The sequence below is a fragment of the Chrysochloris asiatica genome, unplaced genomic scaffold, assembly GCF_000296735.1.
Source record: "Chrysochloris asiatica unplaced genomic scaffold, ChrAsi1.0 scaffold00004, whole genome shotgun sequence".
NCBI lineage: Eukaryota > Metazoa > Chordata > Mammalia > Afrosoricida > Chrysochloridae > Chrysochloris > Chrysochloris asiatica.
Genome location: NW_006408522.1, coordinates 17,998,737 through 18,014,365, shown reverse-complemented (window position 1 = coordinate 18,014,365; position 15,629 = coordinate 17,998,737). Strand labels below are relative to the sequence as shown.

General features: G+C 38.5%; 1 protein-coding gene across 1 annotated transcript in view; it reads left to right on the top strand.

Moving 5' to 3' along the window:
* UNC13C (unc-13 homolog C (C. elegans)) overlaps positions 1 to 15,629 on the top strand; it is a 769,914-nt gene that overhangs the window by 575,274 nt on the left and 179,011 nt on the right. Inside the window, exon 22 of the mRNA XM_006831631.1 lies at positions 9,802 to 9,879. Within this exon, the coding sequence (XP_006831694.1) occupies positions 9,802 to 9,879 (78 nt within the window). The remainder of the gene's footprint in view (positions 1 to 9,801; positions 9,880 to 15,629) is intronic.

Here is a 15,629-nt window from a genome sequence, read left to right as displayed (position 1 = left end):
ATCTTTCTCCCGCGGAGCAGCTGGTAGTTTCAAACCGCTGACCTTAAGGTTCGCAGCCCGAGTCATAACCACTACGCTACCAGAGCTCCATCTATATAGATATAGATATAGATAAATAGATAGATAGATAGATAGATATAGAGAGAGCCCTGGTGTGGTGCTGTAGCATAAGCAACAGAGTGGTGACCAGAAGATTGAAGATTGGTGGTTCAAACCCAGCAGCCACTCTTTGGAACCCCTATACAGGGATGCCGTGAGTCAGAACTGACTTGACAACACTTACTAGCAGCATATCTTTCTCTAAGGAGTCCTGGAGGCGTAATGATTGGGTTATGACTTAGACTGCTAACCGTAAGGTCAGCTGTTTGAACCTACCAGCTGCTCCATGAGAGAAAATGGGATATTCTATTCCTATAAAGATTTACAGTCTTGGAAACACTACACAAGGGTCATTATGAACCAGAACCAACTCCATGGCACACAACCACCACCACAGCTCTTTATGGAGTCCTGGTGTGGCACTGTAGGATAAGCACTGGACTGCTAACCTAAAGACTGGTGGTTCCAACCCACCAGCTCTTTCTTGGAAACCCTATACAGGGTCACTATGAGTCAGAACCAGGTCAATGACACTTCTATGTCTATCTGTCACTGTGCATACACAAGGGAACTTCAAAAAGTTAATGGAAAATGGGATGAAAAGATAGTGAAATTTTTCTACAAAATTTGTGAAGCCCCCTCGCATATTTATCTTCTATATGTTGTTAAGTGCTGTCGAGTCGGTTCCAACCCATAGCGACCCTGTACAGGGTTTCCGAGGTTGTAAATCTTTACAGGAGTAGAAAGCCTCATCTTTCTCCCATGGAGCGGCTGGTATATAATACATATTTATTTTAAACTACAACTCACTGCCATTGAGTCAATTCCAACACATAAGGATCTGATAGGGCAGAGTAGAACGGCTCCACAGGGCTTCCGGGATATAAATCTGTATGGGACCTGACTGCCACTTCTTTCTCCCACAGAACCACTGATCTGTCCATTAGCAGCCAAGTGTTTAACCACTGTGCCACTGGTACTCCTATGTTCTTGTGTTTGTATTTTATGTATATATATATATGTATACGTTTACATACATTTATACAGTTGTTAATTGCCATCAAGTTGGTTCCTACTTATAGTGACACGTCCTGGTGTGGTGCTGTGGGTTAATGCGCCAGACTGCAAAGCCATTTGAACTGCAAGGTTGGCAGTTCAAGCTCACCAGCGTCTCCTTGGAAACCTATACAGGGTCCCTATGGGTCAGAACTGACTCGACGGCACTTAACAACAACAGCAACAACATCATGGCACTGTGTGTTAATGCACTGCACTGCAATGTCAGTTTGAACATAAGGGCTGGTGGTTCAAGTTCACCAGCCATTCCTTGGAAACTCTATGGTCACTGTGGGTCAGAATTGACTTGACAGCATTTAACAACAACAGCACGTAGAACTGTGAGTGCCAAATTCCACTTGGAAAACTATTTTAAAAGTGGGTACATTTAACATATTACCTCTTTTAATCACAAACACAAACACAATGGTCACATAACTTCATTTGGCTTTATCCTGAGTAGGTAAAATTTGAGGTCTTTTTTGAAGTAGGGAGGCCTGGACCTGACCCCATCTTTATCCTGACTGTTAAGTGCCCTCACGTTGCTTCTGATCCATAGCGCCCCTCTATAGGGTTTCCAAAGAGCCGCTGGTGAGTTTGAACCACTGACCTTGCAGTTTAAATGACTTTGCAGTCTGACTCATTAGCCCATAGCACCACACGAGAACTCCATTTCTGAACCCATCTATCAGTGAGACAGAGAGACAGACTTAAAAAGAAAACTTCAAGTCCATCTCTCTGTCTCACTGATAGATGGGTTAGGAAAAACTTCTTGCAGAATATGTCATGTTTGAGATAAAATATTTTATGCTGTGGTCACAAGTAAACCCAGAAATCCCAGTGGTTTAACCCCACAATGGTTTATTTCCTCCTTGTACCACATCAGGTATGGTTTGAGTGGCTGTGTAGGGGAGCCCCACCACCACCCTGGAATTCAGTGGTTCTAGGCTGAGAGTTGCCAGTAGGTGGGAACATAGGATTCATAGATCTAAACTTGGAAATTACTTTGAAAAATAGGCAAAGTGGCTGAATTTATTTAAATAGAAAGTGAAATATTACGTCAGCTAAACTGCCATTGCATTATCTATCCAGCTTTTATATCTGTTAATTAGGAAGACTAAAGTAACTGCCCACTCTTTAAAAATCATAACTAAAAACCATCTCTTCAGACCATTTCTACAGGGGGCTTTCTTGCTTGCAAATTATTCCAATTTTTCAATACAGTGAAATCTGCAGTAAATTCTAAAGGGGAACTATATGTATATATAAATCTCTAAGGCTTTCTTATAACATGCAGCAGGGTTTTGGGTGACTGCCAAGAAAGAATGAAACGGGGTCATTAGTGACAGTATTTGAAAAAGTATGTCACATGCTATTCTTGGAATTCTTTAAGACTTGTAGAAGCAGGTTCCTATGAGACTTTTTAAATCTCAGTATATTTAGTAATATACTATTATAATTGCACATGATATTAGAAAAGTAATTAGAATCCATGCTCAGAGTAGCTGGGCAGCCGGTTATATAAGGTAGGAAACAGGTAAGCACTGGGGGAAGAGGAGAACAAACGCTGAGTGACGTCCCAGACAACTGGGTTCCAGCTCATTCTCCATGTCATCGTTGCCCTAACCTTTCTTCTGCTGTATAAGCTGAACATGTCTAGACTAGACTGTTAGGGGAGTATAAAAGAAGAAAACTCAAAATCCGTCACCATGGAGTCAATTCTAACTCATAGCAACCCTACAGGACTAAGAGGAACTGCCTTAGTCCAAATTCAAAGGCTGTAATCTTCACAGCCCTGGAGCTCTGCTATGGCACTGTAGGATAGAGCACTGGGCCGCAAGGTCAGTTTGAATCACAGGGTCGGCAGTTCAAACCTACTAGCTGCTCCTAGAAAACCCTATACAGGGTCACTATGAGTTTCAACCAATAAAGATTCCAACCAATCTTTACAGAAGCAGACTGCCGGCCACATCTTTCTCCAGTATAACAATTAATGGGTTTGAGCTGCTGACCTTTAGGTTAGCAACGACTGCTTAACCATTGCATCACCAGGGTATCTTGTATAGAAGGATATTGTTGTTTTGTTGGTAAGAGGCATTGAGTCAGTTCCAACACTATAGTGATATAGCAGTGGCTGGTGGGTTTGAACCACGGACCTTGTGATTAGCAGTTTGTTATTGTTAAGTGCCGTCAAGCCGGTTCCAACTCACAACGATCCCATATAGGGCTTCCAACAAGTGGCTTGTTCATTTGAATCACCAACCTGCGGTTAGCAGTCCAGTGCTTAGCATACCAGGAGGTCACAAAAAATGCCACATTAGAATCACAGCTAGGAAAACACATGATCTGAAGTAAGAAGAAACAAATAAGGCTATGTGTGTCACTAAGGAAATTGGCAGTTAAAAAAATAATAATAATCAGTTAAGTAAAACTGTTTCAGTCCATGGAAATCAAATGTTATCCTGTTATTAAAAGAAAATAATGTAAGAACAATGAAAAACATTTTCTGGGAAAATAGAAATTTGTAATTTTCACTGAAAAACTACATTGTATTGGAGTCATTTTTTGAAAAGCATGTCAGTTTTTCTGTTTTTATCTTGTTGCTGTTAAGTGCCATCAACCCTGTATAGGGTTTCCAAGGAATAGCTGGTAGGTTTGATCCACAGACCTTGAGGTTAACAGTCCAATACTTATCCTACAACAACACAACAATTAAAAATAAAGTACATAATTATAAACATAAATAAACATAATTCAAAGTGATCTTACCAGTGTCTGCCTTTTTATCTAGAGTGAAATTGGACTGTGTGATTAATATAATTAAGTCACAGTAACTATAGACTGAGTTAGGTTTTATTTCATAAGATGTGACCATCAGTCTTGGAAACCCTTTCCTTTATTAGAAATGGGATCCTTGCATCAAATGTTCTTTCTGGGACTTTACACTGATTTGATCCATGTCCTGACATAAAATTTATTAATGTTATCTGCAGACCACTTAGAAAATTTAGCATTCTAAGGAGCTCTGGTAGCGTAGTGGTTACGAATCGGGCTGCGAACCTTAAGGTCAGCGGTTCGAAACTACCAGCTGCTCCGCGGGAGAAAGATGAGGCTTTCTACTCCCGTAAAGATTTACACCCTCGGAAACCCTATACAGGGTTGCTATGGGTCGGAACCGACTCGATGGCACATAACAACAACAACAACATGACATTTGGAGAGATGACTTGTTCTTATTAAAGGTATTAGATTGAATCAAGTGCCAAATAAAATGCCTCAAGTTATGTAGCAGGCACATTCAAGAGCTTTAATAAGTGATGGTATGGACACATTTTGTTAAGTGCCGTCAAGTCAATTCTGACTCATAGAGACCCTGTATATGGTTTCTGAGGAGAAGCTGTTGAGTTTGAACCACTGACCTTGTGGTTAGCAGTCCAGTGCTTATCCTGCAGTGCTACACCAGGAATTGGACATACAGAGAATCATTATTCCTATAGCTGGATTGTTGCTCTTGACAAGCATGGGTAGTTTAATTCTTAAATGAAATCAAGGTATCTTTACTATTAAAAACAAATAAAGAAATATAAACTGAGCAGTGCCGTGAACCTGGCTGTTTGCCAGGTGCTAGGCAGACTATGGTAAATGAAACACACACACTCTTTGGCCTCTGAAAACCTACTCCTAAACAAACAAATAAACAAATACAACAATGATAATTCCTTGGGCATTCTTGTGTGCTAATCACCTGGAGTTGGATTCTGCTTGACGGTTTGTAACAGCAACAAAAACAACCATTTCATATTGCTTCATTTATTCTCCCATGAGTTGGGTATGATTATTTTCTCATTTTCCAAAAGAAGAAACAGGCGCAGAAAGTTTAAATAACTTTAACAAGGCATCCAGCTACTAACAGTATGAATGGAATGTTTTTAATCACTCAGCTATACTCTCTTTGAATTCTGCTATGAATTAGCAATCAATTAGTAAGTTGGATAGCCAAGTATCACCATTTATTTTTCTGCTTCAGGCCAAACTTAGGCGTTGTTAATGGAAGAAATGTGGGCTGTTCAGCTGGGTCTCATATGTTAAAATACAGTGTTGTATCTAGTTCCTGAACAGATATGACATAGCCTTCTGGCTCTTCGTGTGTTGCTCTAATGTCCCCTTCATAAAATATGACTGAAAAGATGTATTTTGAACCAAGGTTTTTACCTAACTGTTCACAACAGTGATTCATTAGATGAAGCAAATGGTCCTGCTGACAGATATTTAGGGCTTTTCTACAAAGTGTGGCGTTAGCTCAGAAATCCACAGCGACTTTTTTTTTTTTTTTTTTTGAGTAATTGATGGCCATCTGCTGCAAGCTGTAGTACTAGCAGCAAGTCCAGTCAGAGCAAACTGCAGCAACAGAAACACCTGCTCCACATCCGCAGTCCTAGTCCAATTTCACTTTAACCTGGAGCTCTTTGAATGGCAGTGCCTTCATTACATTTGTAAACAGAGCCCTTGACACTTGATGACTATCTCCTCAGATTAACTGTGTTTCCTTTTACAGAACATGAAGGACGCAGTCCTTGCTGAACTATCTGTTGTCACTCTCCCTGTACCATCCCTGCTTCATATTCTTGTTGTTAAGTGCCATCAAGTCAGTTCTGACTCATAGCAACCCTGTATAGGGTTTTCAAGGAGCAGCTGGTGGATTTGAACCACCAACCTTGTGATTTAGAAGTCCGTGCTTCTCCTATACCATCATACTAGGACTCCTTTCAGGCCCTAGAGTACTCCATATATAAAATAATGACCTGAATTCACACACCCAAAATCCAGAAGTCTTATCTTCCAGGTCTTGTTAGGTACTCCTTGATGAGGAGCTCTGGTAGCATAGTGGTTATGAAGTGGGCTATGAACTGCAAGGTCAACAGTTCAAAACTACCAGCTGCTCCATGGGAGAAAGATGAGGCTTTCTGCTCCCATAAAGATTTACAGCCTTGGAAACCCTGAAAAGGGTCGCTATGAGTCGGAACCAACTCCACGACACATAACCACTACCACCATCATCATCAAATTCTCTTTGAAGGGTTACCTCCACCCTGCTATGCATTAGTTGTTACTAGTTCCACAGTCCCTAGTGACCTTGTATATAACAGAACGGAGCGCTGTCTGGTCCAGCCTCATCTTTGTATTTGTTGGTATGCTCAGTCCCACTGTTGGTTTATTGTGTCAGTCCATGCCCTTTAGGATCTCCTTCATTTTCACAGATCCTCTACTTTATCAAGCATGATGTCCTTGTCTAGCAAATTCCCTTTCCTGAATACCTGTCCTGAATGAGCTACTTTAAATCTCCCAGTACAGGCATCAGCACTACCTGTAGGTTGTTAAAACAGATTACTGTTTTAGGGCCCCACCCCTAGAACAATGATGATTCAGTAGATCTCAGATGTTGTTGGTAAGTACCATCGAGTCCTTTCTGACTCACAGCGAATCTGGACAGGATTTCCAAGGAGTGTCTGATGGGTTTGAACCACCAACCTTGTGGTCAGCAGTTCCGGGCTTATCCTACAACAGCACACAAGGACTCCAGATCTCAGATAGGACCAGATCATTTGCATTTGTAGCAAATTCCCAGGTGATGCTGATACTGTCATGGCTTATAAATAACAAAGAACCAACATCTAGGAAAGATTTGGTTGTTTTTCTTGTTTTGCATTTTTTTTAAATAAATTACAGTGAAAGTGAAGTGGTTCCTAAAATGACACATCATTTGCTTTCACTCAGGTATACTCACTCTGTACATTAGTAAAGGAGTATAGATACAGTGTACCAGCAACTCTTATGAGTAAGTGGCCTTTAACTATACCCCACTGACTGAACCGTTTTCCTTACCCACAACCAGTTTTGACTTGCTAACCATTGACATTTGTAGGCTAGTAGAAGGATATCCCAGGAGTGGCACTGCGGGTTAATGTGCTAGACTGCAAGGTCAGTTTGAATCACAAAGTCAGGGTTCAGGCTCACCATTCACTCCTCAGAAACCCTATACAGGGTTGCAATGAGTTGGAACTGACTCAGTGGCACTTAACAACAAACTGGAAAACAGGGATTAGGGTTTTTCTATGAAGCAGAGCACAGTCGAAGACTTTGGGGATACCCTGAGAATAATCAGAATGAATGTTTGCATTTCCCTCTTTTTCCCCAGAAAAAAAGCAAGCTTTTGAGCAAGTCTATTATGACACAGGATGGCAGGTTAATTTTGTGTTGCCCATATTTCCCCTTGAACGAATCATAATGTCTAAATTGCAATAAGTTTTCTTAAATTAGGATTATGGTTTTGTTTGCTTTTACAATATAGTTAAATGAATCCTACAGTTCACATTGTCATTATGAAAGCAGGGTTCGTATGTATAAATGGATTAGTACTCATTATCTAAGTCCCAAAATAATTTTCAGTATCGTATCTAGAGTGAAATTTGAACAGTTGTATTTGAAAGATACTTCAGTCTGATCAACCATGTTTTCCCGGGTTTATTGGTCTGCTACTTGATAGATAATGTTTCATCATTCCAAGGCCAACTTTCCATTTAAATTCATGTATATTATCACAATAATTTGAACTGTTACAAACTATCAATTTTTGATCTGTATGCTGTCCCTAATTTCAAGCTTTTGTGGTGGTTTATGTCTATAAAACAAGTTCATAGTCACATTTTGTGAATTCAGTTTTGTAGATGAAACATCTCTTTTTTTAGCTTAATTCCTTGGAGTCTCCCCACAGTTGATTCTGAGCCACAAAGAAAGTTCAGATGAATATACTCTATAAAAAGAAAGTAAGGAAATTTTTATTCTAGCTATTCTACAAAAATAAATGGCTTAGTTCTACTATTATTTCTTTCTCCTAAAAAACTCACATCTATATTTGGCTTATGACAGTTCAAGTTATTTATGTAAAAACAACAACAACAAAACAACCCACTGTCAACTAGTGGGCTCAGTCAAAGTAATAGCAATAAGGTGCAAACTCATCAGTGTTTCTTTAAGCAATTGAAATACAGTTTAACACTGTTACTCATTGCTTTCTATTTCACCTAATTAATGGAGGCAAGAGCATTCCATCACATTGGTTCAGCCTCACAGAGATCCTGGGTGGTAGGAGTTTTGAGGCTGTAAATCTTTACAGAAGCAGAAAGCCTCATCTTTCTCCTGCAGAGCAGCTGGTGGATTCAAACTGCTGACCCTGTGGTTAGCAACCCAAGGTGTAACCCACTAGGTTACCAGTGCTCCTTAAGGGAATGCATGGGCTGAAATAATTGGAGAATAGAGAAAAATGTAGAATTAAGGTAAAAGGGACAGAAAGAAGGAGATATTTAAGCAATGCTTTTAGCATATAGTAAATTAATAGATAATGTATTAAAAAATGTAAACGTATAGAGATGTAGAGACAGTGTGATGCAGCAAAATTTGAAGATAGAAGTTTTAAGAGGTAGCCTTTGATAATCACTCAGTGAAATTTGTCAACAGAGAAATTACTGAAAATATTCCTAAGTGAACATGTATGTCATTGTTTTGACTGGGCTTATAATGAGATATTTAGAAACACTGAAGAAAGTTGAGGAAGTGAGCACCAAAAAGATGTTTGACGTGATGTGTGTATGTATGTGGTGAGTGAGAGCAGAGACAGATGGGAAAACTGTAGATAAGAACTAAAACCAAAGTTATCATTTATTCAGCTCAAAAGAGCATCAGAGGTCATTAGGTAATTATCCAAGTGTGGAAAAGGGTTCCACAAGAAGGTCGGTAAAAATGGACTTCAAAAAGTCTGTGGAAAACACAATAAAAGATACTGGCATTTTTCCATGAACTTTTTGAAACTCCACATATACCTTCTGATTATGTTGTTGTTAAATGCCATCAAGTCAGTTCCCACTCATAGCAATCCTATATAGGGTTTTCAAGGAATAGCTAGTGGATTTGAACCACTGACCTATAGCGTTGTTATTGATGTTGTTTAGTGCCATAGAGTCCATTCTGACTCATAGTGACTCTGTAGAGGATTTCTGAGGAGTAGCTGGTGGGTTTGAACTACTGACCTTGGGTTCTCAGTCCAGTGCTGATCCTGCAGTGCCACACATATAGTCATAGTGACTTTTATGATGGAGCAGATTGGGTTACAATGGAATGGATCCATGTGGGGTGGAGAGCATGTACACTATCCTTCAAATGCATTCAGAATTATAACAAATTGCCATCATGTGTAATTGAGAGCCTTCTTTTAACAAGGGTGTGACTTTAAAGGATCCCTGATCATGCAACAGTTAAGAGCTCAGTTGCTTAATGCAAGGTCAACAGTTCAAGCCCACCAGTCATCCACTCTACAAGAGAAAGATGGATATGACAGTCTGCTTCCATAAAGATTTACGGAAACCTAATCAGTTTTATCCAGTCATATAGGGTCATTATGGGTGAGAATGGACCCACCAGCAGAGTGGTTTTTTGTTTGTTTGTTTTGGGGTTGGTAGCTTTAATACTTGCTTATATTGCCCTTCTAGATGAAAAAGGAATATGAAAAGTTTTCCTGGCTGAACATTAATCTTGTCTATAAGTATAACTATATATTTATCTGAATAAAATTTTTACTGTTTTCTTTCCTAGACCATCAATAAAGTATTGCTGCAGTATGCTGCTATTGTATCAAGTGATTTCAGTTCATATTGTGATAAAGAAAATGTGGTAAGTAAGAATTTCTATAACTTTCAAGTAGTCCTTAGTTGAGACCCACTTTTTGAAATTAATAAGTTTCTTCAGTTTTTCACATGCACTAATAACTGCAAGGCTGGTGTTTCAAACTCAACAGCTGCTTCTCGGAAACCCTATTCAGGGTTGCTGTGAGTCAGAACCGACTTGATGACACCTAACAACAACAACAAAAAGTACCAAATAGGGATCTCAAGAAATTATTTGAAAACTTCTCAGGTGGTGGTGGTGGTGATGTGCCATGGAGTCGGTTCCGACTCATAGCGACGCTGTATAGGGTTTCTGAAGCTGTAAGTCTTTACAAGAGCAGAAAGACTCATCTCTTTCCCACATAACCGCTGGTAGTCTCAAACTGCTGACCTCTTAAGGTTTGCAGCCCAATTCCTAACCACTATGCTACCAGAACTCCTTCTCTACTAGTCCTGAAATAGTGTCAAGACAGATACACTGAAAAGTTGGGAGAATTTCAATTTCAATGCCAACTACCTTGTAGTTTTCCCTGATCATAAGAAGCAAGGCTTACATGAATAGTTGATGGGTCAGAATTGACTGGACGGCACTTAACAGCAACAACATACTCATAAAACATTGAACCTGAAGAACTAGGATGTTACAATGAGTTTAATGTTGACACCAACTAGTTTTGCCACCAGTAGGAAACTGACTATAATTATGTTTCAAAATACACTGAGAAGGGTGAGCAATATAGTGAATGGTGCTGATTTCTAATCTGAATTACTTATTTAGACTTCAAGGTTTTTGATGACTGAAAAAGACACTTATAAAATACAAATCAGCATTACATATTAATTTAAAAAATAGGATAAAGAGAAGCAAGGTAAATTAGAGACAGGATGTTATGATCAGTGGTATTTTACCATGGAAGGTAAAATCTTTCTTATTCGATATATATAATATCAGGAAAGATATGTTGACAATATTATAGAAATAAAAGAAAAATGAAACGGTACTTGAAAAATGTGTTAGGAAAGTTGATAGAGAATTTTAAAGACACAAACCAGTTTTCCCTCTTCTTAAATAAATCCATTTTCATCATCAAGCAAGTCTAAATTGTCTTCTTGCTAAAATCTAATTGACCTTTTGCTGACAGCTCATTAAGATAAGTCAGACCTAATGGTTCTTGAGGGTCCCAGAAGGCGTTTCTTTCCCTTAAATTAATATGCTGCTCAGAGTTTTTATTATAACCTTCAGAATTGCCATAGAATAGAAATACTCCAGTAGGCAAGGTAGTAGAGTATTGTTTATTGAAGCATTTATTTCTAATGAAAGGAAAAGCCAAGCCATTTGAAATGTTATATTGAAAATTAAACTAGTGCTTGATGAAGGCATTAAAAGATGAATTGCCAAAGCTAATTCTATTATTGAGAAAGGAAAATTAGTCTCTTAAAAAAATCCTGCAGACGTCCACTTTATGTGTGATGTTCTATGTTGGTTTTTTTTTTTTCTTAAACAGGTTAGAATCCTAGATCAGTATATTTTATTCTTTGTGTATTTTTTCTGTATATTTTAAACTTTTCACAACCAAAATTTTAAAAGAACACAAAGAGCTCTGGCCAAATACTACCACCCTAGAAGGAATTTTTCCTTTCCTCAAAATCCCCAATGATTGATATCTTGATCCACTTAGACTACTGCTCAAATGCCAGGTATCATTTAATCTCTTCCATTAAAGAACACCCATTGGCTTCTAGTTTTATGTTTCAATGAAGTCACTGTAAAGAAGTCTCTCTCTCTCTCTCTCTCTCTCTCTCTCTCTCTCTGATTAGTGTGTGCTCATACGATTATTGCTACAGATTATATTTCATTTTCAAGATTAAAACCAATATTTAAATTTTTTTCTCAATATATGAAAATAATACCTATTTCATCTGCAAATTCAGCTAGAAAATGTTATATGTAAACATCTTTTAAGAGGATGCCCATAACATTTACTTTCTCTGGGGTCATAATTATTAAAGATAACAGTTAAAGATAATGAGGCAAAATGGTTTTTTTCTACTGTGACATTTTAAATTGGCAATGGATAAATATCTAATCCTATTATCCTATATTCCAAAGGAGAGTAAAGCAAATATTTGCTAGCTTTGGAATAATTCTTTTGTTTTGTTTTGTTTTTAACTCCGAAACATACTTCAGCCAAGTAAATATAATCATGCTGTTTTGTTGTTGTTGTTAAGTGTTGTCTAGTAGGTTCAGACTCATACGAACTCTGTAGGGGATTAACAAGGAGGAGCTTATGAATTTGAACCCCTGACCTTGTGGTTAACAGTCCAGTGCCATATCCTACGGTGCCATACCAGGACTCCTAGTGTGGCCATAATCTGAACAAAACTAACTTTTTTATTCATCATATTTAGGATTTTGCATATGAGTAATTGATGGTCTGTTCCACAGTCTGCCCTTGGACTTGTTTTGAATAATGATATGGAGCTTTTCCATTGTTTCTTTCTGCAGATGTAGTCAATTTGATTTCTATGTATTCCATCTGGTGAGGTCCATGTGTATAGTCATCTCTTAGCTGTTCAAAGAAGGTATTTGAAATGAACAAATCATTGGTTTTGCAGAATTCTATCATGTGTTCTCCAGCATCATTTCTATCACCAAGGCCATATTTTCCAACTACCGATCCTTGCTCTTTGCTCCCAACCTTTGCATTCCAATCACCAGTAATGATCAATACATCTTGACTGCATGTTTGATCAATTTCAGATTGAAAGAGTTGATAGAATTCTTCTATTTCAGCCTCACTGGCTTTAGTGGTTGGTGCATAAATTTGAGTAATAGTGGTATTAACTGGACTTCCCTGTAGACGCATGCATATTATCCTATCACAAACAGCCTTGTACCTCATGACTGATCTGAATGGATCCTGACTGAAAGCAGAAAATATCGGAAAGATGTTTACCTGTGCTTTATTGACTACGCAAAAGCTTTTGATTGTGTAGATCATGACAAGCTATGGACAAAATTGCGAAGTAAGAGTATTCTTGAACACTTTATTGTGCTCATGAGGAATCTGTACGTGGACCAAGAGGCAGTTGTTCGAACAGAATATGGAAACACTGAGTGGTTTAAAATTAAGAAATATGTGTGACAAGGTTGTATTCTTTCACCATACTTACTCAATCTGTATGCTGAGCAAATAATCTGAGAAGCTGAGTTCTATGAAGAAAAACGTGGCATCAGGATTGGAGGAAGACTCATTAACAACTTGCGATATGCAGATGATACAACCTTGCTCACTGAAAGTGAAGAGGACTTAAAATATTTACTGATGAAGATCAAAGAGCACACCTTCAGTATGGATTATATCTCAATGCAAAGAAAACAAAAATGCTCACCACTGGACTAATAAACAACATTCTTATCAACGGAGAAAAGATTGAAGTTGTCAAGGACTTCATTCTTCTTGGATCAACTATCAACACTCACGGAAGCAGCAGTCAAGAAATCACATTACATATTGCATTAGTTAAATCTACTGCACAAGACCTTTTTAAAGTGTTGAAGAGAAAATATGTCAGCTTGAGGACTAAGGTGTGCCTGACCCAAGCCATGGTATTTTCAATAACCTCATATAGCATGCAAAGGCTGGCTAGTGAATAAGGAAGACCGTAGAAGAATTGATGCTTTTGAGTTATGGTATTGGAGGAGAATATGAAAGTGCCATGGGCTGTCAAAAGAGCCAACAGATCTGTGTTGGAAGAAGTGCAGCTGGAGTGCTCCTTGGAGGCCAGTATGGCCAAACTTCGTCTCTCATACTTTGGACATATTGTCAGGAGAGACCAGTCGTTGGAGACGGATATCATGTTTGGTAGGGTGGAGGGTTAAAGAAAAAGAGCAAGCCTTCCAGCAAGATGGATTGACAAAGTAGCAGCATCAGTGGGCTCAAACATGGCAATGATAGTGAAGTTGGCTCAGGATCAGGCAGTGTCTTGTTCTGCTGTGCATAAGGTCACTATGAGTTGGTACCGACTTGATGGCACCTAAGGACAACAACATTTAGGAATTTTTCCTTTGTTGCAGTTTTAGATCAAATGTAATGTATGATAATGCTTTTAGGGGAAAAGTAAAAATATACAACATCAAAAAAATTGCAGCATGACTACAAACATAGATTATTTTATTTTTTTAAACCAATCAATTCCTCAATTAGGTTAATGTATTCTTTGTGTGTTTATTTTTATTTTTCCTCCCTTATTACAGAAATGTTAAAAGTAAAAGTAGATTTAAGGTGGATTTATATAATCCAGTTCTCAATAGTGCTTTGTTAAATTTACTCAGTAAGATTAAAATTTCAACAATTCAAGGCCAGAAACAGCTTAATAAAGGGGGAGAGTCACATCTTTATTTTTATTTTCCAGTGGATAACTACATCTTTTTTTCCTGTGTAGAATCATTTAGAGACAACAGCAATGCATGCCAAGTAAGCCCAAAAGTCTATGGTCATTTTGTCCTTAGTAACTCTTTTCCATGGGAGAAGACCATATTAGGGATGCTTGGTCACTGGCCTTTATTGATAAAGCTCATATTAGTGTCTTGTGACATGTGCTGATTATGATAAAGATATATGTCATATAATCAAGACGAGCCTGCCCATGGGGAGCAAGTGATAAAATGCTTTGCCCATGTAGTCTCCCTTCTATTCATTAAAGGTCATGTTCATACTTGGACCTTAGTTTTTTCCATGATGGGACTTCCAAAATTCAAGCCAGATTTTTCCCTCTGCAAAGAAAAATAAAAACAAAACAAGGGACTAGTGATTCTCTTCCTTAGTGAAAATAGTCCACTGGCTCAGTTACTTGACTAATGGTCAATTCCCTGAAACTTTGATTATTGTTGGTAAGTGCCGTTGAGTTGCTTCCAGCCCATAGCAACTCTTCGTGGAATCTCCATGGAGCAGAAAGTCTCATCTTTCTCCTCCTGGTGGGCTCAAACCACCAACCTTGTGGTTTGCAGTCCAGTGCTTATCTTAGAGAGTCACCACACTCCCTGTTTGACCATGTAACCTATGAAAAGAGCTAAGCCTAGATCACTGGCTCTCAATTATGGCTCAGTCATCATAAACTATTTGGATTAAGCCTACTGAATCAGAATATGTGGAGAGTAAATATCAGATGGTTATGTTAATAAGAATATCACAGGTGATTGTGAACTGAATCCAAACCCAGATTAATTTGAAAGAAAAGCTCCCAGTTATATACCTAATGAATATACAAATACTATGCCCCATGGGTAATTTTCACAAAAGTAATCATGATTATCTTTGTTGTTGTTAAGTGCTTTTGAGCCAGTTTCAATTCATAGTGACTCTGTGTAGGCTTTCCAGGGAGAAGCTGGTAAGTTTGAACCATCAACCTTATGATTCAAACCAACCTTGTGGTCCAGTGCATTATCCTGCAGCACTACACCAGGACTCCCATGATTATGTAGGACCAATGAAAAACATTTAATTGTGTGCAGTGATATAAATAAGATTATAGCCTTCAAACACAGTGAGAATATTTGAATCTGATGAAATTATGCGAGAGTGCTCCTTGGAGGCCAGGATGGCCAAACTTTGTCTCTCATACTTTGGACATATTTTGTCAGGAGGGACCAGTTGCTGGAGAATGATATCGTGTTTGGTAATGTGGGGGGTCATAGAAAAAGAGGAAGACCCCCAGAGAGATGGATTGGCCAAGTAGCAGCATCAATGGGCTCAA